This window comes from Camellia sinensis, chromosome 4, assembly GCF_055761805.1.
Source record: "Camellia sinensis isolate YWXY chromosome 4, ASM5576180v1, whole genome shotgun sequence".
In the NCBI taxonomy this organism is placed as follows: domain Eukaryota; kingdom Viridiplantae; phylum Streptophyta; class Magnoliopsida; order Ericales; family Theaceae; genus Camellia; species Camellia sinensis.
Genome location: NC_138964.1, coordinates 222,554,661 through 222,579,593, shown reverse-complemented (window position 1 = coordinate 222,579,593; position 24,933 = coordinate 222,554,661). Strand labels below are relative to the sequence as shown.

At 35.8% G+C, this 24,933-nt stretch overlaps 2 protein-coding genes across 4 annotated transcripts; one reads left to right on the top strand and one right to left on the bottom strand.

The window, feature by feature from the left end:
* Positions 1-8,456: 8,456 nt before the first annotated feature.
* Positions 8,457-11,090, top strand: LOC114307741 (SWI/SNF complex component SNF12 homolog). 3 transcript variants are annotated; one of them, XM_028253159.2, is made up of 3 exons: positions 8,457-8,621; positions 8,746-10,539; positions 10,645-11,090. In XM_028253159.2, the coding sequence occupies exons 2-3, from the start codon at positions 8,987-8,989 to the stop codon at positions 10,709-10,711; spliced, it is 1,620 nt and encodes a 539-aa protein (XP_028108960.2). In that variant the 5' UTR covers positions 8,457-8,621; positions 8,746-8,986; the 3' UTR covers positions 10,712-11,090. The 3 variants fall into 3 exon arrangements, with proteins under 3 accessions (XP_028108960.2, XP_028108959.2, XP_028108961.2); XM_028253158.2 differs by having other exon boundaries at positions 8,462-8,621; positions 8,735-10,539; XM_028253160.2 differs by having other exon boundaries at positions 8,485-8,621; positions 8,872-10,539.
* A 712-nt stretch (positions 11,091-11,802) lies between these two features.
* On the bottom strand, positions 11,803-19,042 carry LOC114307743 (sulfite oxidase). The gene is made up of 12 exons (XM_028253161.2): positions 18,238-19,042; positions 17,072-17,187; positions 16,935-16,997; positions 16,802-16,838; positions 16,522-16,603; positions 16,049-16,167; positions 15,839-15,934; positions 14,440-14,550; positions 14,206-14,307; positions 13,482-13,529; positions 12,908-13,126; positions 11,803-12,211 (listed from the first exon to the last, which is right to left on the bottom strand). Exons 1-12 carry the CDS (start codon positions 18,310-18,312, stop codon positions 12,095-12,097), a joined length of 1,185 nt encoding a protein of 394 aa, XP_028108962.1. The 5' UTR covers positions 18,313-19,042; the 3' UTR covers positions 11,803-12,094.
* Between the last annotated feature and the right edge of the window lie 5,891 nt (positions 19,043-24,933).

Genomic DNA, 24,933 nt, shown 5'->3' with positions numbered 1-24,933 from the left:
CCAGATAATTTGCAATGCAAGTAGTTCACAACTTACACATATAATTATTCATAACAAAACATTTAAGCATATAATCAATGCTTCCAAACTCGTACTTATCACATGAATGCATCCTAGATCTTATCTAGACGCTTATTGCTCTTTTTGGACAAGTGTGTGAGTTATTAACTCGTGCTCTGATACCACTCTGTCATGACCCGAACCCGCCCCTATGGGTTAAGGACATAACCAGCCAGCAATCTTGAGATTACCTACGGCCTCAGACCAAAACAGACATGACTTGTCAGAGTAAAGGGGCCAAACGGAAGCAATAAATAAAAACTTTGTCCATAGAGTCGTGCTTATATGCACATTAACAGACCATATTCAGTTACGTTAATAACCCACATCAAAAGTACAGTTCCACAAAATTCATTACAGACAGGATCATCCAAAACGAGTCAACCTATGACAGACTATTTACAGATATACATAAAGTCCTTGCCGGCAAGACAAAATATAATTACATAGCAAAAAGGCAAGGGTAGGTCTCAAGAGTGAGACGCAAGGCTGACTTCCGCAAAACTCGGATGTTTTCCTAGCAGACTTCACTGGGGCTGGGTTTGGACTTCCCTTGGCTCACCTACAAACACATGAATGAGCGTGAGCGATAGCCCAGTGAATAATATCAAATATGACAGTTACATAACAATGTAGAACAACATGTTCCAAACGGCCTTTGGCCCAATTCACATTTCTACTTAACATGTATATTATATATATACTTATACAAAATTTAGATCAAGTGACTGTAGTTCCAACGTGCTGGCCTTTGGCCCATTCAGGTTTCTGTTCTTGTCAAAACGGCCTCCGGCCCATCCATTTATGTCAAAACGGCTTTTAGCCCATTCATTTACGTCAAAACGGCCTTCGGCCCACTTATTCATGACAGAACGACCTTCGGTCCATTCATATTCATCTAAACGACCTTTGGTCCATTCATATACATCAAAACGACCTTCGGTCCATTTATTCTTATCAAAACGACCTTCGGTCCATTCATATTCATCTAAACGACCTTTGGTCCATTCATATACATCCAAACGACATTCGGTCCATTCATTCTTATCAAAACGACCTTCGGTCCATTCATTCTTATCAAAAAGACCTTTGGTCCATTCATTGATCCCTGTCAAACTTTTGTCCACAATCCCAATTAACAACCCATAAAGTTTATAAGGGAATAACAATTGGACATTGACAAGCTTTCAAATATTGATATTACTCACAGTGATCGGCTTGTGGATTCGCCTTGGAGCTTGACCCTACGCATTCCATGCACACAAAAGGGTCATTAACCATTCAATCCGTCCCTTAATTCACATATTCCTCTTTAGGCTTTATTCTTATCTCATTAACTCATTTATAATGTTTAACACATGCCGAAGAGTGATTACAAGTGAAAGAGAACGGAAAACGAAACACAGAACGCATGAACAAAATTTCAGAAATTAGGGTCCCCGCTCGAGCGTCAATTTACCCGCTCGAGCGGACCCTCAAGGCCTGCAAAAGTACTGGTTGCATGAAAAATATGCTCGAGCGTTAAATAGGGCGCTCGAGCGAAAGGCCTGACAAAATAGCTCCCACGCTCGAGCGTCAACTTCCCCGCTCGAGCGAGAACCATGTCTGCAAAAACTGCTGGGAGCTCGATTTCTCCGCTCGAGCGTCACTTCACCCGCTCGAGCGGACATCGAAAATCTGGGTTTTCCAGATTGAGTCTTGAGCTTCATCTTGACATTCAAAGGCTCTAAATGCAGGATTTCAGTCCAAACTTCACATAATCATATACTAACATGGTACAAACATAGAATTACAACATATTGAAGCTCAATTTCATAATTTATCTACATGCATGTCCCAAAATATGTTAAACTCAATCATTAACATAACCAATTCATGCATTCCAACTCATGTCTTCTCAATTTGTACATGCATGTGATGGATTAGCCACATTCTCAACTTAGATAACACAAATGGTGATCAAACACATGAGTTTCCTTTTAACATTTCACATGGGTTATACACATTTGTGCTTAAACATGCAAATTTCAAGGTATTTCTTACATGCATGCACATATTAAGCCTCAATTCAACAAACACAACTCAACTTCATCACAATCTTGTTCTTGATCACCAAGATAGCTTGGACATGCACAAAATTACAATTATAATCCAAGAATCACTCACCTAGGAGCTTGATTCTCACAATCTATGATCAAATCTTGACTTAGGCTTCCAATCTCCAAGTTTCAAGACCAAAGTTGCACAATCCCTCTTTCTCCCTCCCTATAGTCGGCTCTCCCTCTCAAATTGAGTTCAAGAATCAGCCAAAATAAGCTAAGGGAGAGAAATAAGGTGTAGTGCTCAAATATGGCAAGTCCCACTAAGTCAATATAATATTAGTAAATAATTGGGCACCAATTTACCAATTTAATTAACTTAATCTGGTCCGAATCAATTTTTCAATTAAATTTCACTGTAGGCTCTAAAAATTATGCCAATCACAATGGCGTAATCAATTTCGGGTTCTATGGCCGATAAAGCCCTCGATTAAATTTCCAAAGTTGATTAGTCAAACAGATATTCCTACGGTGAACAGATAAAACTTCAAAATCACATATATTCACATAATGGCACATAAAATCATGATAAACACATAATCCTACTCAATTTAAGGACCAATTAGCATACTACGGAACAGGGGTATCACACTTCCATACTGCAACAGAGAGCAAAACAGAGCAAAACAATGTATTCTCACAAGTTGTCTGTATTGTTTACCTTCATTATCATCACACAAGCTCAAAGAAGAGAAACTCTTGGCCCTCAAACCATCAATCAAGCAATTTCCATGCATGATGGCTATGGGACCAAGTTTGTACAAGTTCAATAAATGTACAAACAAGACCAAAATGACCATCACCCTATCATGCATGATCAAGGGTAATGGTGACTTAGGAAAATGACACATTTCATCACTTGGAGTATGAAATGTCACATTTTCCTTGTATTCAAATTAATGTCCGATTTGAACACATGCAATGCAACACAAAAAATGCTTATTTTGCACACTTTTACTTGCTAATTTTGTTTACTCATTTTAATTACCAAACCATTCTTTAGTCAATTAGTCCATTAGTGAGTGTCTTCTAAAGTGAAAGAAGTGTCAACCAAGGGATAGTTCAAGACATGAAGGAAGCTCATGACGTTGATAATGAACCCTCAAAGGAAGATTAAACCATTAAGCATGAGCCTTGACCTCAAGCTTAAACAACCCTAAGGTTGAAACAACCCTCAAAGCAAATGAAAAAGTAAAGAAATGAGGAAGGTTGCAGAAATTGTATGTGCTGAAATTGAGTGATAAGAGCACTAAAAACATGCAACCAACTCACACCAATGCTAGTTAAAGCCTTAAAACACTAAACTAGTGAAGGAATTAACATTACAACTTTGTCATGTAAGGCTCAAATGAAACAAATGACCAAAAACAGAGGCAAAACAACCCTAATTATGGTCTAAAACATGCTGGAATTATGCTAACAAAAGCTAAAAAAATAAGGTAAGACATAGAGCATGTTAAGTTAGTAAACAAAACACAATGACGAGAGGCTACCCTCTCCATTTTTGGACTCCAAAACATGATTTTAGCCACTGAAATAACTCTAAAATCCAGTGTTTAAAAGCTCTGCAAAAGATGATGCAAGGGTGGGAAACACAAGGGCAAAGGTCTCCAAAACAAGGTATAAAGAAAGGCTATCAACCCTTCAACCTTTAATGGCCTTAGGACCCAAGCTTCAGCCAAAAACTACAGAGTTTTTATATCCCAAAATCAGTTGGAAAACATGCTGGAATGAAAACAAATGTAGCTAAAACAATAAGCTAATACATGGGGTTACACTACAACTATGCAAAACAAGACTCAAACAAACTAACCAGCCCAAAATAGAGCTAAAATAGGTTATTTTAGAGGCTAAGACATGCTGGACTTGAGCTAAGTTAAGCTAAAAAAGCATGCTAATATGTGAAGCTAACTAAACATGCAAACAAGACACAATGAGAGGTGGCTAACCCCTCCAAATTTGGGCCTCAAAATAAGTTTTTTGCTACTGAAAAACCTCTAAAATTCAATGGTTAAAAGGCCCAAAAAAGTTGGTTTGAAAGATGATAAACAAAGGCTCAAAAGCTATACAAGCAAAGAGACAAGAAGGGTGAACCACCTCTTAACTGAAAATGGCCTCAAACTACCATTTTTAGGTCATAAAAACAGAGCTTTTTACAGTTCAAAACCAGGCCAAAAACAATAGAAAAAGATAATGAAGCAAGTAAGTAAAACAAGCTATCTAAGTAAGAGTTATACCTCTTGAAGACAAAGCACAATTTAGGCAACAAAGCAAGCCAAGACCACCTTCTAGAGCTCAAAAAGGGTCCCAAGTAACCTCAGCCCAAAAATATGTAACTTTGGTTAAGGGTTGATAGGCAAACTTGAAATGTATCAACACTTGTATGCACAAAAGTTCAAAAGAAAGAGAGAGAATTCTAGAGAGATAGAATTATAGAGAGAGAGACTCCCAAAATTTTTCTAACCTTGAAAACAATAGAGAAGGTCCTCTATATATAGAAATATATGAGCCTTGGTCAAAAATATCTCAAAATGGACAGCTGGAACATTGTGAAAACAGTTGGAGGAAAAATATCTGCACAAAAACTGCCTTTTGACACCAGTGGCCGACCAGCCATCACTGGTGGCCGACAAAAGTCACCCTTGGACAACACATGGCCGACAAAATCCATTCATGGCCGACACATGGCCGTCAAAGCCCATCCATGGCCAGTAAACTCTACAAGTGGCTGGCCAGAAAAATTTGCTCTTCAGGTCCAACTTCAAATGGGCATGTCTCCTTCCTCTGGACTCCTTTGCAGGTCATTCTTGAGTCTAAATTGAAGCCCCGGAAGTCTTCTTTCCAATGGTAGCACCCTCACATCAAAATTTCACGTGTGCAAAAAGATATGCCTATTTTAGTGAAGACTGCTCAGTTTTGGTCCTAACCAGATGGATGCCTACCTTTTCCTTAACTAGTTTTCTTCCTTTCTCCCTTATTTTCTTTAACTCCAAACCTCTAAATAAGGTGTTTTGAAATATTTTTCAAAAATTTCACCTATCTTTCATTTATTTCCATTTTGTGCTTGCTCGGTTTACCAAAAAGCACAACATTTAACGAAACGTGAGCCTTGGAACATCGTAGAAACTTTTTTCAAAAATATTTTGAAAGAAAGGGTTTTAAGGTCTAAAAATCATTTTGGCCAAAAGGTTTTGGTCCAAAATGGGGTGTAAGGTTGGGATTTGAAGCTCTCCTTGATAAAGAAATCGAACCTTTGCACAACATAACCTTCACCATCGAATGATCAACCTAAGGCCCCCAAGTCTTAAGGGCAGTAAAAAATGAGGTGTCTACACGTTTCTACCCTTATTAACTTTTTGACTTTTGGATAGTTGAATTCAAAGGGTAAAATAATAATTTTATTCTCTAGGCTTCCCCCACAAGCTTCCCCTAAATAGTATAGACTTTTAATTTTTTTAGTAACTTTTTGATTTTTTGATTTTTGTAGGTTATCCCAAACAACCCATAATCTCGAATGCTAAGATCTTTTAATCTTACTAATTTTCTGTTATTTAGATTTCGTTTAACAACATCACATTTTAATTTGCAAGTCATAAAAAATTCAAAAATCCAACAAACTATATAAAAATGTCAAAATTTTTCTTTTCTCTTTATTTTTTGCACTTCCTTTAGTAAAAAATTAAAAATCATCACAAACATACTAATACTTTTATCTCATATTTTAGTCAAAAAATTGAAAAATTATTAAAATAGCTATTTCCAAGCCAGACCTTATTATTATAAAAAGCCATAGTTAATAAAAATTACTTCTTGTGATCAATAAAATGAATTCATTCGATATTTTACATGTTTCATCACTCTCTAAACTATCATTAAAAGTAAGAAAAATTAGTAAAATATTCTTCTTCAATTTTGAGTAATAAGAGAGGTCTAATATGTCTTGTTTTATTAGTTAGTGTCTCTCGATAAAATTTCTCCGTAATCATATCAGAGAAATTTCAAAATTTCTCTTTGATTAGAAATTTCTTTGTGGAAATTGAAATTTCAATGTGTCAAATTTCCTCTGTGAAAATATTGAGGGACCCCCATTATTATGAAAATATTGTATATCATTTATCTTATAAAATTTTAATATCAAGAATCTTTTAAAAAAAAATCCAAAGAAATTTTCCCCTTCTTTTTTCCATCTTTTTACCAATTTGACCCTAATCAAATTTTTCACTAAATTGGATCCAATTTTATTATATCCAACATTTTGAGTTTTCACCAAAGTGCAAGTGAAAAAAAAAATTAATAAAAAAATGTATTTTCTTGCAAGTATTTGAATAAAATGATTTTTTTCTTTTCTAAAAAAAATAGAAAAAATTATAAATAACTCGTACATTTAATTTTTTTTGTATTTTTTGCAAGAAATTAAAAATGAATTACAGTATTAATATGGGTTGTACAAAAAATATAATTTTCTACTTTCCACCACTTTCAAGTTAAACAAACTCATAAATGTTTTTTAAAAAAAAAAATTCTTATTCTCTCATTTTCTATCTATTTCATGCTAAACACATTGAGACTAACCAAAAAAAAAAATTTTGTCTATCTTTCTCACAAATGTGATTTGTATTTTGTATTTTGTTCTTTATAGTTGTTAAGTTGTTTGTTTGCCGCTTTCGAGACTTGTTATTTTTATTTTTCTTTATAGTTGTTAAGTTGTTTGTTTGCCGCTTTCGAGTATTTTGTATTTTTTATGTTGTTTATTTTTATTTTAATATAATTACTTTATAACTTTTTTAAAAGAAAAGAAAAAAAACAAAATAACCCGTCCACATGCTGACCCGAAAATAAACCTGGATAGGCTGCAGAATATCCAACCGGGGATACTATTTTCAAGATGGGCCGGGCGGGCTTAAACGCTAGCACCTCTCTCTCTCCCACGATGAAATCAATTTGAAATGAAAATTGTTACCATCCTTAAAATTTCTATCAAATATTTTATCAAATGTCTCGTATAAAATAAATCTCACATAAATGTGAGATTCACGTTCATATAAAATATTTAATAAAATATTTGGTAAATTTTTTTGATTGTATTTGGCAAAACTTTGGAAACGTGATTCTACACCTTAGTTTGAGTATTATGTTTGATTAGAATTTTTAAAACGGTAATGCTACGTAGCTCGAAAGAGCTTCCCCGAATTCCCTCCGAAACGAAAACGATGCCGTTTTCGGCGTTTTCATTTTTTTTTTTTTTCAGAAGAAGAAGAAGAAAATCATAAGGAAGAAGAAGAAGAGAAGGAGGAAGGAGGAGGAGGAGGGACTGGAGGGGGCCAACAAATTGGGCTGGAAGAGGAGGAGGATGAGGGACTGGAGGGGGCCAACAAATTGGGCTGGAGGCGGAAGAGGGGCTGGGGCTGCGAGGTAGAGGCTGCGACGACGATCGGCGGAGGCGGGGCTACGACGATGGGCAGAGGCGACGGCGGAGGGCTGCGACGGCGGGCGAAGGGAGCTGCGACGACGACCTGCCTCCTCTCTCTCTCTCTCTCTCTCCCTCTCCTCTCCCTCTCCCTCTCCTTCTCCTTCTCCTCTCCCTCTGTTTCAAACTTGCAAGACGAAACAAAAGAAGAAGAAAAAAAAATGCCCAAAACGACGTCGTTTTGGGCATTCGGGGGATTAGGGGGGAAATTCGAGCTACAAATCATTATTCTTTTTAAAAATAATTCCATAGCCACTTTTGAAAACACGTTTACACAATCATCCTTCTCAGACGTCAAGCCGATTGACCAGAACAGTATTTTTTTTGATAATTGACACATATTATTTTTATATTTTAAATAAATAATATTTTCAAATCTTTTTAAAAAAATTTATGAATTTTGAATAAAATTTTAAGTTGTATGTTTAATTATAAATTATAAGATTTTGAATTAAATAATTTTTCTAACTTCATAAATTACATCAAAAATTCAAAAAAAAAATTCAAAATTTATAATCAAATAAATTTTTTCTTTTTCAAATCATAATTACAAATCTTCCAAACTCAAAATACAAGTCACTCTCAAGTCATTATTCAATTTGGGAAGTGGGTTGGCTTTTTGGCTTTTTGGCTTTTTTGGCTATTTTAGCCTGGGCTTAAAAGCTTGGTTTGGGAAGGGTTTTTTGGCTTTTTGGCTTTTTTGAGTTTTTTTGTGAGAGAAGAATGTAATGATTATGGGTTGGATGTGATGTTTTGTTTGTTATGGCTAAAATAGCCTATTTTGTCTTTTGTGGCTAAAATAGCCAAAAAAGCCCAAGAACAACTTGCCAAACAGAGGCTTAATTGAAATACATGCGAGTTAGAGAAGGGGAGAGAGAGAGAGAGAGAGAGACAAACGAGAGATCGATCTCCGTTGCTCGCCATTGTGACGCGGAGAGAGAAGCTAGCTATCAGCGAAGAACCCTAGGCACAGACTGCTATATCATCATCATCTGGTAAGATCTCACTTTCTTCTATTGAACCTCTCTTAATTCCTTCACTTATCACTGTCGCAATTTATGCTGAATAGTCTAGAACAGATATCTGATCTTCTTTCACATATATGTAGTTTTCTTACAGGACCTCGAATTTATTTTCCGAATATTCAAATTTCAGAGTACCTGATGCGATTAAGCTTTCCAAAGTACTGATCTTCATTAGGAAATTTGAGCATAATTTGAGGGCTTAGGGTTTTACTGGTTTTAGGTACACTGACTCTTCTTGGAGACAATCGAATCGAAGAATTAAACACAGCTTTTTGTAGGCTATGGAAGTTGCCTCTTTTTAAGATTTTTTAGGGTAAACCAATTCAGATATAGGGATGTCTGGGAATCTCAACAACCAGCCCAAGAATGTTAGGGTTTCGTCCCCTTTTGGAAATGTCGATCCTCCTGCAAATCAAAATTCCAATCTTCAATCAAAATCCCAAGTTCAACAACAATTTGGTTCTGGTTTTCCTGGTCAATTTCATCTGTCCCAGTTATCGGCTGCTCAAGCCCAGGCACTTGCCCAAGCACATTCGAAGGCCCAAGCTCAAGCACATGCCCATTTACAAGCTCAGTTACATGCTCAAGGGCTGTCCATGAATCAGCACCACACTGCCGGTATTGGGAATGTGGGTTCTTCACCATCATCATCATTTAACACACCAGGCAATCCAAGTGCGAAACGCCCAGCTCAGAAGCCACCAGTGCGGCCTCCTAGCTTCTTGGCTACCAACACATTCTCACCTTTGAGAAGTATGGAGCCTGCATCGGCTGCTGCTGCTCGTAGAAAGAAGCAGAAGCTTCCAGAGAAGCAGTTACAGGAGAGAATGGTGGCAATTCTGCCTGAATCTGCTCTTTACACTCGGCTCCTTGAGTTTGAGTCTGGTGTAGATGCTGCTTTAGCAAGAAAGAAGATTGATATTCAGGACGCCATTAAAAACCCTCCCTCGATTCAGAAAACTCTTCGAATCTATGTATTCAACACTCATGCCAATCAGGTTGGGGGAATCCTCAAGAACCCAAATGCTGAGCCACCAACTTGGACCCTCAAGATAGTTGGAAGGATCTTGGAAGATGGAATGGATCCTGATCAAGCTGGGATGCTGCAGAGATCGAGTTCCTTGTACCCAAAGTTTTCATCTTTCTTCAAAAGAGTTGCCATTTCCTTGGACCAGAGATTATATCCGGAAAGCCATAGAATTATGTGGGATAGTGCTCGATCACAGACACCTCAAGAGGGCTTTGAAGTAAAACGGAAAGGGGATAAAGAATTTACAGCAAACATAGGGTTAGAAATGAATTATATGCCTGAGAGATTTAAGCTTTCACAAGCATTGATGGAAGTTCTTGGTATTGAAGTTGATACTCGCCCTAGAATCATAGCTGCCATCTGGCATTATGTAAAGGCTAGAAAATTGCACAACCCAAACGACCCGTCTTATTTTCATTGTGATCCACCACTCCAAAAAGTATTTGGGGAAGAAAGGATGAAATTCACTATGGTTTCACAGAAGATATCGCATCATTTGTCTCCGCCGCAGCCTATATATTTGGAGCATGAGATCAAGCTTTCAGGGAATAGTCCAGCGGGAAATGCATGCTATGATGTATTGGTGGATATTCCCTTTCCAATTCAGAAGGAATTGAATAATTTGTTAGCCAACTCGGAGAAAACCAAAGAGATTGATTCCTGCGATGAAGCTATTTGTACTGTTATAAGGAAGATCCAAGAGCACCGTAGGAGACGATCCTTCTTTCTTGGGTTCAGCCAATCACCAGTGGAATTCATAAATGTTTTGGTTGAATCTCAAAGTCGTGATCTGAAGCTTGTAGCAGGGGAAGCAAGTCGTAGTGCCGAAAAAAGTTCAGATTTCTTCAATCAACCGTGGTAAGCTCATCTGCTACTTGCTGCTGATTAAGTTTGTGATTGGTACTTTCTTATATAGGAGTCATGATTATTTATTTATTTATTTATTTTGTGTGGATTAAACAGGGTTGAAGATGCTGTTATTCATTATCTGAATCACAAGCCAGTTACAGATGGTCCTGGAGGCACATGAATTAGGGATCATGGAACTGTTGATGGGCACTTCCTCCGAGCTCACTCACATTAGTCAATTTTTTTGACATCCCTTTTGGAAGCACTTTGCGTATACACTGACCTTTCCATTGTCAAGTGGGGAGGAAAGTTGCTTATTTACAAGAAGAAAATGTGCTCTGTAGACCGTTCAAGCATTTCTTTGTTGTTTTTCAGGTTCACAGAACTGTGATTTTGCTAATTTGAACAAACAGGGTATCATAGGCTGATTGATCTTTTTGCACAATGCCCAGTTTTATGCTTACAAGTTGTTTTTGTAAATAAAACATTCCAAGTCTTGTTGATTCATTTTTGTGAATTGATCTTCAAGTTTTGTTTTTGTAAACTAAACCTTCTATGTTTGTCTGGTTTGCACGGTGTCGCGTTCATAATAGCTGGAATACTGAAACCTCGGCCAAACATGCACACAAACAATGGGAAATATATGAGAGCTCAGTTGCAACTATAATCTGTATATTACAGAGAGTTTGCCCAGCAAGTCTTCATTGTTTTGACATGTTAGTTAAATGTGGACTTTTTAGTTTTTTTGATTTTTTTGAAAAAATGTGTAAAAAAAATTATAGAGGGGATGTATTCCGAAAATGACTTTTAACCGAGTTCCAATACCAAGTTCCAAATTGGCCCAAACTGTCTGGGCTACCGTTGAACTGTCTGGGCCACAGTTGGTTAACGAGTTAAAAAAATGTAAGTAAACTTGACTGACTTCATTTTTTAGTCAATTTTTGAATGAATTTTAATCAATTTGCTTGAATAATTTAATTTTTTATATATTCTCAAAATATTTATTAACTTTGTGAAAAAATTTAATAATTAGTTTATAAATAAGTCAATTTTTACCGAGCTACTTAACAAACTGAATATGATTTGAAATCAAGTGACTTGATTTGCTTTACAGCCTTGGTATTCGGGATGGATAACCATTCATTTATTTCCAAAGCTTAACAAAGGGGTTATTATGGTACATCACATCCTAACTAGTAATAATAATTTGTAACTGCCTCCTAACAAATCACACCGCAAATGCTCATAATGAACATCACAAAAATTCACAACTAAGATCACAAAGTCTCATACGTATGGTACACGCGGTGTATACCATAGTATTTCCCCTTAAATTATTATGGAGGACAAAAACAAACAAATATTTATGTCTATGCTAGTGGCATATAGCACAATTGCCAAAGCTCAGTAAGTCTACAGACATAGAGTCGATCGTGGATAGAGTCTTTGTGAAGCCAAAGTAAGTATTCAACATATTTCAACCATGCCCGAGCAAAGACACTTTTATAGATCACAGCATGGAAAAAAATTTACGCCAGAGCTCAGTTCTCTTGTATGTAGCCGACTACATATTAGAGTGACCAACCCGCACATGAACCCGATGCCACGAAGTGTTCAGTATTCCTCTCAAGTTCCAAATGGCTTCCACACTTTCAGGTTGCACATTTGCGGCTATGTCCACCTGCCCATCAATAGGACAACAAAATATTATGTGCTAGTGAGAACCACAAGTCATTAACATTAAAAAAGTAAAAACTACAATTCAACTAGCGGGGGCATAAATTGCATAACCTATGAGTCAAACTGCATAAACTTCGGCTTGTCAAGATGGCAAGCAATTAACAAATCAACACAAGTCAGAAGTTCCCAACCATCAATCAATAGATCAGTTCAAGTCAATAATATGCATGCAGTTATTTCCTATTGAATTTTAACATATGGTCCACCTATGTTTACATTATAATTCATATATTTAGTACAGAAATCTGAAAATCAACGAGAATACTATGAGAATCAAAAAAATATTTAATGCTAGCAAGGAAAGTACCATCAAGGCACAAGGGGACTTAAGTTCAAGGTATTGGGTCAAGAAATGGTTCACAAATTGTAGCCCATTCATAAATTCCATCAGAAATCAGATTGAGACTTTCTTAAGCTACCATTGATGCTCAACCTCTATCAAGGCAGGCCACCACTATCTTATCATCACCACTTGATGGTGATTGCTTCAATTCTATCTCTCGCTCTGTTATTATTATTACTATGGTGTCCACTGATGGGATGAAATCATAGGGCCGAAGGTACCAATGAATAAAAAATTTGGATCACAACATATATGCAGAGTGTGATGTGATGAGAAGAAGCTTGTAAGACTTACCGCTTTAGCAACTATCTCAGCATCCTTTGGAACATCAGTGTGTGCCTCAAAAAAAACCCATGCCCATTTGTCGCTGCTACTAATATCACCAGCAACGTATGGAATGCCAGCCTTCTGGTATCTGGATGCTTCCACCCAGGTTTTGCCACCATCAACAGATATATCTACTCTCTCGATTCCACGGCCACCTCCTGATACTGCATATCCCTTGATAGTTACCTGCATAGAAAAAATAACAAAGTAGCTATTTATAAACTAAAAAAATTAAAAGAAACAGCATGGTCCACCAGAATTTGGATTTTATGAATTGACATGTGCAATAAAATCCAGGAAAAAAAACAAAAAAAAAAAAACATTTGGCTAATGGATGGGGGATTATGAAGGTTTGGTGAATATGGCAGTTTTTTTGTTGCCATATGAAAACTAAGGGTACACTGTGGCTGGATCTATTACCACCGAGATGTTTGTCTTCAATTTGTTTGTGAAAATTAACAAAATAAGGAATATACATGGTGTAAGTACACATGACATAATTAGAATTCAAGACCTGCTTGTAAGTTCAGATATCACTGACCTTTCCATTCTTTACAACGTTCACGTCCTCTAAGGAGCATATTGCACTCTGTGAAGAAACAAATCCTTAAAACGTTAGACAAAAAATTATATTCTCATTAATTCTTTATCCTGAGAAATAACATATTTTTATTCTGAGAAATAACATATTTTTAATCCAGTGCATTGCTAGAATAACGCTCGTATTTCTTAAAGGTTGAATCTAAATAGCCTCCCTAACCTACAATTCTCCTTGGTATTAAGCATTGACCAGCCATAAATAAACAGGACCATGCCCAAGAAAACAATCTAACCATCGGAACCTAGGAAGTATGGATACTTCAAATATGTCGAAGTATCCATGTCCAACATATATTGCATACCAACATGCATCAGACACATGTGGATGCCTATCCTCAATATTTTTTTTGGCCCTGAGGGTGTTGTCTCCTTTCCATTTTTGTATACAAACCGCCCCTCGGGGATATGTACACTCTGATTCCAGCCTCTAATAGCTTGTTCTTTCATGCCAAAAAAAAGTGGTAAAATATTTGGTCACTATGTATATAAATCATTTAATGGATTGAAGGGCATTAATATAAAAAATTCAGATATTGTTCTCCAATATCTGGCCCACATTTGGAACCATTTTGTGTTTATAAAATTATAATAATGCTTCTTATGAACATACAGGAAATAAATATGACAAGTGTTTGGAGAGAGAGAGAGAGGCACCGAGCAAATACCTGAACAGGGAAATCCATTTGCGGCTTCCTTGTAGACCAATCGATATTATCCCAATTAACTGAAGGTGGAAACATTTTATAGTCTTTTTGCATAAAGAAGCCCTATTAAGTAACCAATATGAACTCAATCTTAAATGACATTGGAGAGAGGGAGTAACAATCAGAACAATTAAAAGAGAAATAAATGGGAGTTACAATCAGAACAATTAAAAGAGAAATAAATGATATTCTAACCTGGCATTCTTCAGTAATTATGCCAATGGAATCCAGCCACTTAACAGAACGGGCACCGATAATACCTGGGACTACTACACGTAATGGATATCCATGGTCCCTGTTTAGAGTCTTTAGCAGTAAACTAAAATCAGAGTCATGGACTATGAAATTTGTTGCCCAAACTTTTCAGACACTGAAAATTTAATTCGAAAGGGCATAGCGACAAGGTTTAAATCTTGTTCTCTAATTCTTTTATAGTTGAAGCCTTGAAGAAATTTGTGCAGGATTACACCATGGCTGCATGATTTTAATTAATGGGGTAATGCTTCCTACCTACCAACTGGTGTACAAAAATTTTGTGCCAGATGCCTATCCTGCCACCAACTGGCCCACAGGACATTCAAATCAATGCACAGAGGGTTGATATCAGCTTGCCAGTAAAAAATAAATAATATGAAAACACTTGATGTATGCTAATGTGATCCATAAGCACAGTACATAGTTATGAAATGATAATTTAGTCCATAACTTAGCAGAATGGTTCGAATGATGTAACAGATCCACATCCAATGGTCTTGTTACACAGGATATTCCAAGGACACAAGTTATTGTCAATTCTGATCTTATCTTTCCATTTATTATCTCAGATAATCTGCAGGAACAAAGGCCATTACCTTTGTGGACCACTGAATACAGGAATTTGGGCATTCATTATCCAAACACAAATCACTCAACAAGAATATAGACCAAAGGAAACTTAAAAGGAAAAGGCAAAGGCCCGCATTTCCCTGACAGACATTAACCACATTTGTGAATTACCTGTGTCAAATACTCAATACTTAGGCATGCTTAGTTAGACACACACTCTTTGATGCCTAGGTAGTCAAGTTTCCTACATAACTATGCATAAGACTCCCATTTTATCCACAAAATGTTAAATATTAGTTTGTAAACACCACTTTGCCCTAACAAGATAAAAGCAGTACTCAAGAAATATGAAATGTAGTTGTGTCCTAGTGTCCTTACACATGAAAATTAAATGAACCCAACATTTAGACACATCTGCACCCAACACCCATCCAAGTCGATGTAATATAGGTTGGGTTGGGACCACGTTTTTCGACTTTTAGCATTATAGCAATGCATCAGTCATACAAAATGTATTTTGACTATTTATACAGTAATAATTGTGTAAAGGAGAATGTATTGAAAAGACTACATTAACAGCATCCTGCCAAAACCAAGAGAAAAATGCAATGAAGGAACTTGAACGGAGGTTAAGAGCCAAAAGCAAGAAAAAGTAGACAAATTAAAATATGCAATCTATATCATAACAGGTAAAGTGATTGAGAAACATATTTATTTTCCAAATAAATCAGTATAAAATATGTTCTCTCATAGAAGAGAGAATACTTACCTTCCCATTCATCTCATATGCAAGTAAAACATCAGCGCCGGGGTTAGTGGCCTGAGACAATGGAATTGATGCCTTATACGGGCCCCCATTCTCCTCCTGCACTTTTGAGAATATTCAAATCAAGTGAAATTCAACCACTAAACAATGAAGGACAGCACCCAAAAATAAAAATAAAAAATTTCTCAAAACAAGACTTGAAAGTCCCATTACCTTACACTTATCAATGCTGACAAATTCAACATGCTTTCCACCTGATGGTGTAGCACTTGTCAACTTTGGTATCCCAACAAGTTCTAGAACATCTGCCAATTTAGCCCCACCCCAGACAGCTGACAGGAATTTGCGGAAGACAAGTTAAACATAGATAGTGGAGGTGTGTGGGAAAATCAGGTACTTAATTTAACAATGAGTTCAAGCACCCTCATAACACAAAAACAAACAAATGAAAATAAAGTGGAAAATGAAGTCTAGCAGCCAGACTTTAGTGGTTGTACTAGTCAGTTTTGGGTGTGTTTAACCCCTGCTGCCTTATTCCAATGGATGATATCAAAATTCTAAGCCTTCTGTTAAGATGCCAGACTGGGAGTAACCACATTAATGCATTAACTTTATCCTTCCATTATCACTAGATTAAATTTGCTGTCACAAGAGAGTAAAAATTGTAAATTATCCATGATGCTAACCATTTCCTAGAGCAGCAACATCCCAGCCAACACCTTTCACTGTTTTGGTGTTGCTCATCGCAGTCCTCCTGTTACCAGCACACTGTACAACCCAAAACATGCCAGGTCAACATGTACATGAATATTTTTTTTTGTCATTCTGCTTTATCAAGGGTTATATGCCCATGTTCATAAAATTTAATAAAGTAAAAATCATTTTGTCACAAAGTTATGATAGAAAGTGTTGAATACCAGATAACTCAAACAATATAGACCCGCATGATTTTTAGAAATAACATACCTGCAAAGTGGCAGTGACATTGTATTTTGGAAGGTTCCTATTATTTATATAGCAATATAAGTTCCTTCTTCAAATAATTTTGCACGAAGCAATATGATTTCATGAACTATGAACGACCAAATCCATCACTCACCATATATCTTTCATAAATAGTTGTTTGGGATTGTCAATTAAACCAGTCATAGAAACGCAATATCTGCTCAGGCAAAAGCAAATTCTGTCAGTCAGTTAAAACTGATAGAGTTCAAATATTATGATACTTTGCACGACCTTTCTATGTCATCAACTATTGGGATTGGTCCATGGTTTCTCTTGTAGAAAAAATCCACAGGAGTCACATAAGAAGAAATCAAATCTGAACGAAGTGGCTCAGCATTGAAGGGCTCCTGCAGCAGAAATGGAGTAATATTGTAACTGGTCACTTGGTTGAAAAGCGCAATCTAGGATAAACTTATTGGGTCTGAAGCCAGATAATGAGAAAATATAAAAACAATACAAATGGGCTGCTGATATCACAGAAATACTCAAAACGAAGAGTCTGACATGCTATCCAGTACTTACAAATTAAAAAAAAAAAAAATTCACTTGATGCACTTTCTATAGGGAAGGCTGCTTTCAAAAGAAAATTTTCATCATGTTTTACCATCCCATGATAACGACATTGCAATTTTTAACCATCATTTATTAGATGTTTTGCCCTTTTCTTAGTGATGCATGCATAAAGACTCTACACAACACATGCACTCGCACATACTGTTGGTCCTAGCAATGTTGGTTGGCAGGAGAGATGGATAATTGGATATAGACCCACGAAAAGTGGCTCTCAGAATTTAATTGCATTATCCCACTTAGAAGCCCAAGCTTTTATCAATACACCAAACTATGACTGGAAAACAATGTTCAACAGCATAAAAGCATGGTAAACAAATAATCATGTACAACTAAAATAACAATGTTCAACAGCATAAAAGCACGGTAAACAAAGTATAAAATTTGAAATATTTGAGAATCATGTACAACTAAAATAACCATGTTCAATTTACAAGTCTCAAAAGAAAAAAAATCAAACACAAAATCCATGGATAAATATAAATTGTTCAATATCATTTTTTTTTTTTTTTTTGGGATAAATAAACAAACTTTATAAAATTGGAGATCCTTTGGGCAATTGCAATTAGGATCAACATGCATGAATTTGTAACTCCCTTTGCCGTTTCTATCGCCGCCAGATTGTATAAAATCATCATATCATAAAAGCCCAACCAAGGCAAAAAAAAAAAAAAAAACTCCTAGATCATACTCGTATACGTGAAGAGTGATCGCCATGATAATTTAGGCTTAAAGTCTTGAAAAAACCATGTCGAATTAGAAGCATGAATTAAAATTAGAATCATGAATCCATCATCTATTACAAATGTTGAGAGAAAGAAGCTTGCCTTGGCATTAATTCTGAGACGAGGGTGGCGAGGGGGTTCTTGCGAATATTCAGAAGGACCTTTGATTCCCGGCATTTCTCAGCTTCCTTCTTCGATTCAACACCTTCTCTTCTCTTCTCTGCAGATGATCTCTGTTTTTGTGTGTGCGTGTGTGTGTGTGAGAGAGAGAGAGAGAGAGAAGGTGGTTTAGGGGTTTTGAATGAATGAGAAACGACGGCGTAGACCACAAGGAAAAATGGGTCCCAAGTTTTGGGACCCTCTATTTGCACACACCACTTTCACTCACTTCACACACTTAATGGTATTTTTTTTAATATATTTTTATCTTAACATAAAATTATCAAAATATTTCTTTTCTTCTTTAACCAAAATTCTAACATTAACCCTAATACCCAACACAGTGCCTCCCCCTTCGGTCATCTCTTTCCTTCATCCGTCGCCCTTCCACCAGTCTTCCCCTTCTCGAATTGAAACCCCACTCGACCTCATCGTTCGTCACTCACTCACCCTCCCTACCATCCCCGTAACCCCTCACTTCGGGACACAACACTACCGCTGCCGCCGCAACTTCCACCCCTTCGCGACCCTCAATTTTGCGCGCGCGCGCGCACAGAGAGAGAGAGGAGAACCTAGATCCGAAGCCCCTTTTTCGCGACTTGAGAGGGGAGAGAGAGAAAGAGAGAGGATAGGGTGGGCATCGCGGTAGTGTCGCCGGTAGGTGGAGGAAGGGGTGGGAATGGCGGCTGAAGGGAGGTGGTAACGATGGTGGTTGCTGGCGAGGTGGGCGCTAGTCTGGAAGGTGTATGGATTGAGAGAGTTGAAAAGTTGTGTTTATGGGAATATAATTGGAATAAAAATATGTGTAATGAGTAAATATTTTATTTCTTATTTTTGTAGGTGTGTGAATGAAGAAGAATGTGCAAATAGAAGATTGAGTATACACAAATAGAGGCTCCCAAATTTTTGACCATTGGATCTTACAAATTTTTGACCATTGGATCTTATTCAAAAGCAACGTTGATGATCTCGATCTTGTGCGATTGATGATGATGGTGCCTTGAAAGAGCCACTTGGGTACACACTGCTCGGATATTTCTCCATCGGTACTCACGGTTCCAAAATTGGATGTTTGTGTGATTGCGTGGTGGAACGCTGGATTCGGACATTGAATTCTACGATCCACACCTCTAGGCCCATTGTACTGAGTTTTTTATTATGTGTTTGTTTCACGCCATCATGTTAATTTTAATCCTTAATTAATTTTTTTTTTCTTTTTTCTTTTTTATAATAAGAAGAAAAAACTGCATCTTAAGTATATGTATATCACACTTTTAAACATTGGACCTCAAGACCCTCTCGTCCTTCATCTTTGATGGGAGGGTATTATTTGGGCCATAAAATTTATTATGGATTCTATTTTAATAATTTGAATTATTTATTTTGTTAGATATTTTATGTATTTTATTCATATAAAAAATTAAATCGATTCGATAATCAGAATCTATTCAATTTATTACGTTTACCACCAAAAAAAAACTACAATTGTCTTTTATTTTTTAGTGACAAACGCGATGAATTGAATAAATTACAATTATTGAATCGACCTAATTTTTTGTGTGAATGAAATACACAACAAAGTATCTGATAAAATGAATTGTTCAGATTATCGAAACAAAACTTGTGGTGAGCCCCACAAGCCTAAACAACACTCTCCAATCTGAATTAAGGACTGAAAGGGATCCACTTCCTGACCAACTTTTAATTTTAATTTCTAATTACATATGATGAAACACATGAAAAATAAAAAATTTAAAAAAAGGTCTTATTTTAATATATTTTTTATGTAATTTACACTTTTTTTTTTTTTTTTTTGAACACTAAGAGCATCACCAGTAGGATTCCTAAACCCCTCCTTACCTATTTTAAGGAATTGATGGCTCCCTATATACTTCAATCAGCACCCTTAAACACTTCTTAAGAAAGAATTGTTATAGTGCCTTATTATTAATAGAGAGTCACTGTAAGTCCCTTATATATATATATATATTGGTTCTACTTTGTTTAGGGATTACAGTACACATTTACGATTTTTGTTTTTTTTAATTTATAATTAAAAATTATATTTTAATAGAATATAAAAAAATAAAAAATTTATTAATAGAATAGAGAAAAAATAAAGAATTTATTAAAAAAAGTAAATAAAAAAATAATATTTTTAATAATATTTTAAAATTTAAATAGACTAGTAGGGGTGCTCTGATAAGTCCTACCATACACACTCCCTTAATTGTTAATTAGGATGTTGGAAGTGACTACTACTATTACATCACGATGAATGAAATGGTGGGGGGTGGTGAAGTGGATTCCACTGCCAACCAACCAGTTGCCCAACTTTTTGACTTCCGTTATAAAGCTTTATTGGAGAATTACACTTAATGATGATTTTTGGAATATCTATACAATATAACATGATTTACCTTACTTGTTTCTACTTTTAAAAAAATATTTTTTAAAAAATTTTATTTTCTTATTTTTTGTATTTTTTATTTTTATTAAATTTTTTTAATATTTTAAAGTAATTTTTTTTACTTTTTAAACACACCTAACATAAATACATCTAAAAAGTAAAAAAATAATACAAAAAATCTTTTAAAAATTCACTAAATACCAAAAATATTAAAAAAAATACAAGAATTCAGTATATTTTTTTATATTTTTATGTATTTATTAATTTTTTAAAATATTTTTTCACAAATTTTTTACTTTTTAGATACATTTAAGTAAGGTGCATCTAAAAAAATAAAAAAAATATTTAAAATTTAAAAAATGTTCACTAAAAAAAAATACGAAAACTAAAAAAGTCAATTTTCAAAAAACTTAATCCAGAAAACTCAAACCAAACACACTGATTATTTTTAAAAATATATAAAAATGTATTAGAGATTCATATCATTTAAATGGTTGAGATGATTCCTAATCAATATCTAATGGTTGAGATTAATTTTTTTCCCGCCCAAACACTCTTTGCTCTCTCTCACTTTCATGTCTGCCCAAACACGTCTCTTCAACTCCCTCTCTACACGTTCTCTCTCAAGTTCTCTCTTCAAAATCAAAAGAACCTGATCTTTTGTTCTTACCTCTCCCCTTCTTCATCCTCTACTAAACACCACCATTGATCTGCTGCCACTGCTCACCGCCGCCGCCGCTACTCATCATCATCATCGCCATTGATCCAACTCCGCGACTGTCCCACATTCCCTCTCTATCTTTCTCTCACTCTCTGTTTTTCTGCTTTAACAGAACAATCTCACCCACCCTTTTCCTCCTCAACAAAAGGCGAAAGAGAGAAAGAGCAGTAGCAGCAAAGTCTCTAGTGGCTGATGAAAGTAAGTTGAATCGGAAGCTAATCCGACGGTCGCACCATCTAAGAAAAGTCTGGTCCCAATCCCAGATGAGAAGCTCTCCCTCTTCAAAACCCTTGCCATACCCGAAAGTAAAACCCCTATCTCTCTCTCTCTCTCTCTCTCTCTCTCTCTCTAAAATGTGGATTGGATTATTATATTATATAACTCTCTGCAACCGATTAAGTTTGTTGGGTTTGTAACAGAGGATTCAAATCTTGTTGCTGAAAAGAAATCAAGCGATCCAACTGACAGAGGTATTAAAAAAATATAACATTTTTTGTTACTCTTAGACTGTTTAATTCAAAGGCCCAATTTGCTCTTTACTCATATCAAATTTTGTACCTTTTTAAATTTTATTAGTTATGTCATGAATTGTAAACTCTTCTTAATTCCTCAATTTCACGTATACAATCTCATCCCTTAAAGAGAGAGAGAGAGAGAGAGAGAGAGAGAGAGAGAGAATTTTTCAATGTTGTCCATGAATTTTTAAGTTAAGCTTTTGTGCCTAGGGTTTTAAAAGTTACAAAAACATGTTGTAGATTGAAATTGATGCGATAACTAACCAGTAGATATTGGAACTTGCAAGTATATTTATTTGTTTCTATTTTTGGATTTCCTTTGGTCGCTGTTGTATTCAGTCGAACTCGCACTCGCAAGGTAATTTCAATATTCTCTCATCTCCTCCTTCAAACTTGGTTGTTGTATGGTTGATGGCTTTTTTTTTGTTTTTTGGCTGGGTTTGTTTGTCATGTATTACTTGGAGCATAATAATCATCTTTTATGGTTGTTTAAATTTGACTCAACCAAGAGATCATTAGTTACGCTTTGGGGAGAATCGGTGGTCGTCACAAATCTAAGTGCGACTCTACCATTTGGCATTGTATTACACTACTCTGTCTTTTTCCAATTTAACCTCTCAGCTTTGTTAATTTTAATCTACTATTGTAACGCCCCCACAAAGATACAATAAATACAACCCAAACATATATTAATAATAGCATGAATCAGAGTAAATAATCCTATCATTACATGAAGTTAATAACACCAAAGAGTTTAACATAGTTAAATGCCCTATTGGCTTATATCTTTCCATGCCTTGACTTGGTTACACAAAAGGGAAACTAGCTCACACACATTTAGCCCTAGGCTTTACAAACATATACTATTCAAATAAAGAAACTCTTGCTCCCAAAATGTCCCTCCAAGCTATTACCTTGGTGAAAGTAAGTCACCAACACCTAAAAATGTTATTCCCAAATAGGGTGAGCCACAGCCTAGTAGAAATCATCTAGCACAATATATGAAACTCAACAAAGGTATAAGTACACCATGCGTACACAACGTCAGTGATAGAGGCATTCACAGTTTATATAATCATGCGGTACAAACTTCTATTCATTTCATTACATGGACCAGTTTCTGTTAGAACAATCTTCTGTGTAGATAAAATAATTTGAAATAATTCAAACAAAATAAATAAATAACATACCGAATTTAATTATCGAACCGAATTAAAAATAAAGACCGAGTCAAGTGTGTGACACTCTGTCCTTAAGATAGATTCGCCCCGCTACGGTACTTACGATTGAGTGGCATCTATCTCCCAGGATGCAATGATCTTCACCAATTGTAGTAGTACTCCAAACAATTTGTTCGACGAATCAAACCTTTGTTCTAACTCTCTGAATATTTATTCTAAAACTAGAATGAAGAATAATGCAAAAGTAGAAAAAACTGGACAGCAATGAGACCAAAATTTAGACTGATTTTCGGATCACATGGACTGCTAAAAATAGATTGTATTTATAGGCAAACAAAGTTCCCGAACAGGTGCAACAAATTTAAATGAACAGATGCCCTTTCTAAAAGAACAGGTGCACAAGTTGTATTCAAATAATTCTGACGGTTGAACCAAAATTCAAAAAAGTGTCCATTGGTCAAACGCAAGAACAGTTTGGAACTTTATTTAATAACTATTTGAAATATATATATATTAAACTAATGGAAAACATTTATTAAACTATTTTGAATAGTTTAATCATTTTTTAGGAAACCACAATTTGAATTTAGAATTAAATTAAATTTCCACAATTACAAACTTTAGGAAATCACTTAGGAACCCAAAATTTGAATTTAGAATTAAATTAAATTCCCACAATAATTTTTATTGAAAAAATTCAAATGAATTTTATCTAAAAAATTAATGTTAGATCCGAAAACGACGTTAACTTTCCATTCACTCATAAATGGTTTTGACGTTCCGTCTTCACCGTGTGACTTGCCACGCGGGAAGGAACACTTCACCTCTTTGGACCCACACCTCTTCGGACCCACCCCAAAAGACGTTTGGGGCCCACTCAAATTGAGCTAAAAAATATGCCTATATTAAACCATTTTTCCAACAATCCCCCACATGAATGGAATTTGACGAAGAGAAAATGCAACAACATGATCTAATTACAGAGAGTACAGAAATTGGTAATATTCTGCAAAGGATAGGTAGCTTTTGGCTTTGAACCTTCCCTTGTGAGACACTATTGGATTTACTAGCTAAACAGTGAACATGATATCTTGAACTGTTCAGCCGTTCGTGTAAACCAAGACAATAGAACTCACACAGTATATTCCCAGACACAGTTTAGTTCTCACTATTGTGTTCATTTTGGCCCTAAACAACCTGGTTTTTCATGAGTGCTCTAAAGACTTGTAGCCCTTCACAAATCTTATAGAACCGACCCAGTTCACTCACATAGGTGATTCTTATGAAGAGTATCCTACCATACTCCACTAGGTTTACCTAGATATAAGAATCATTAAAATTTTGCTTAACCTTTAACGCTGCAGACATCACTATTTCATCAAAGAAATGGGTAGGAGTTAGACTCCCCAGTGATCCTTCTGAGTTATTCACAACTCGGTTGTCCCTTTGAACCTAGATCTTGGGATCTCCAGTCAACTAGGTTGGGTTGCCGTTGTGGTAACTCTTATTTAATAGGCTTAAGTCCCATTCCCCTCGATGAATTCTCGACTAACTCTCTTGCTAACCCTTTGGTTAGTGGATCCGCTATGTTGTCTTTAGACTTCACATAATCAATGGAAATAATTCCATTAGAGAGTAGTTGTCTTATGGTATTATGTCGACGACGAATGTGTCGTGACTTATCGTTATACATATGACTTTGTGCTCTACCTATAGCTGATTGACTATCGCAATGTATGCATATAGCAGGCATTGGTTTTGGCCATATTGGAATATCTTCAAGGAAGTGGCGAAGCCATTCTGCCTCTTTCC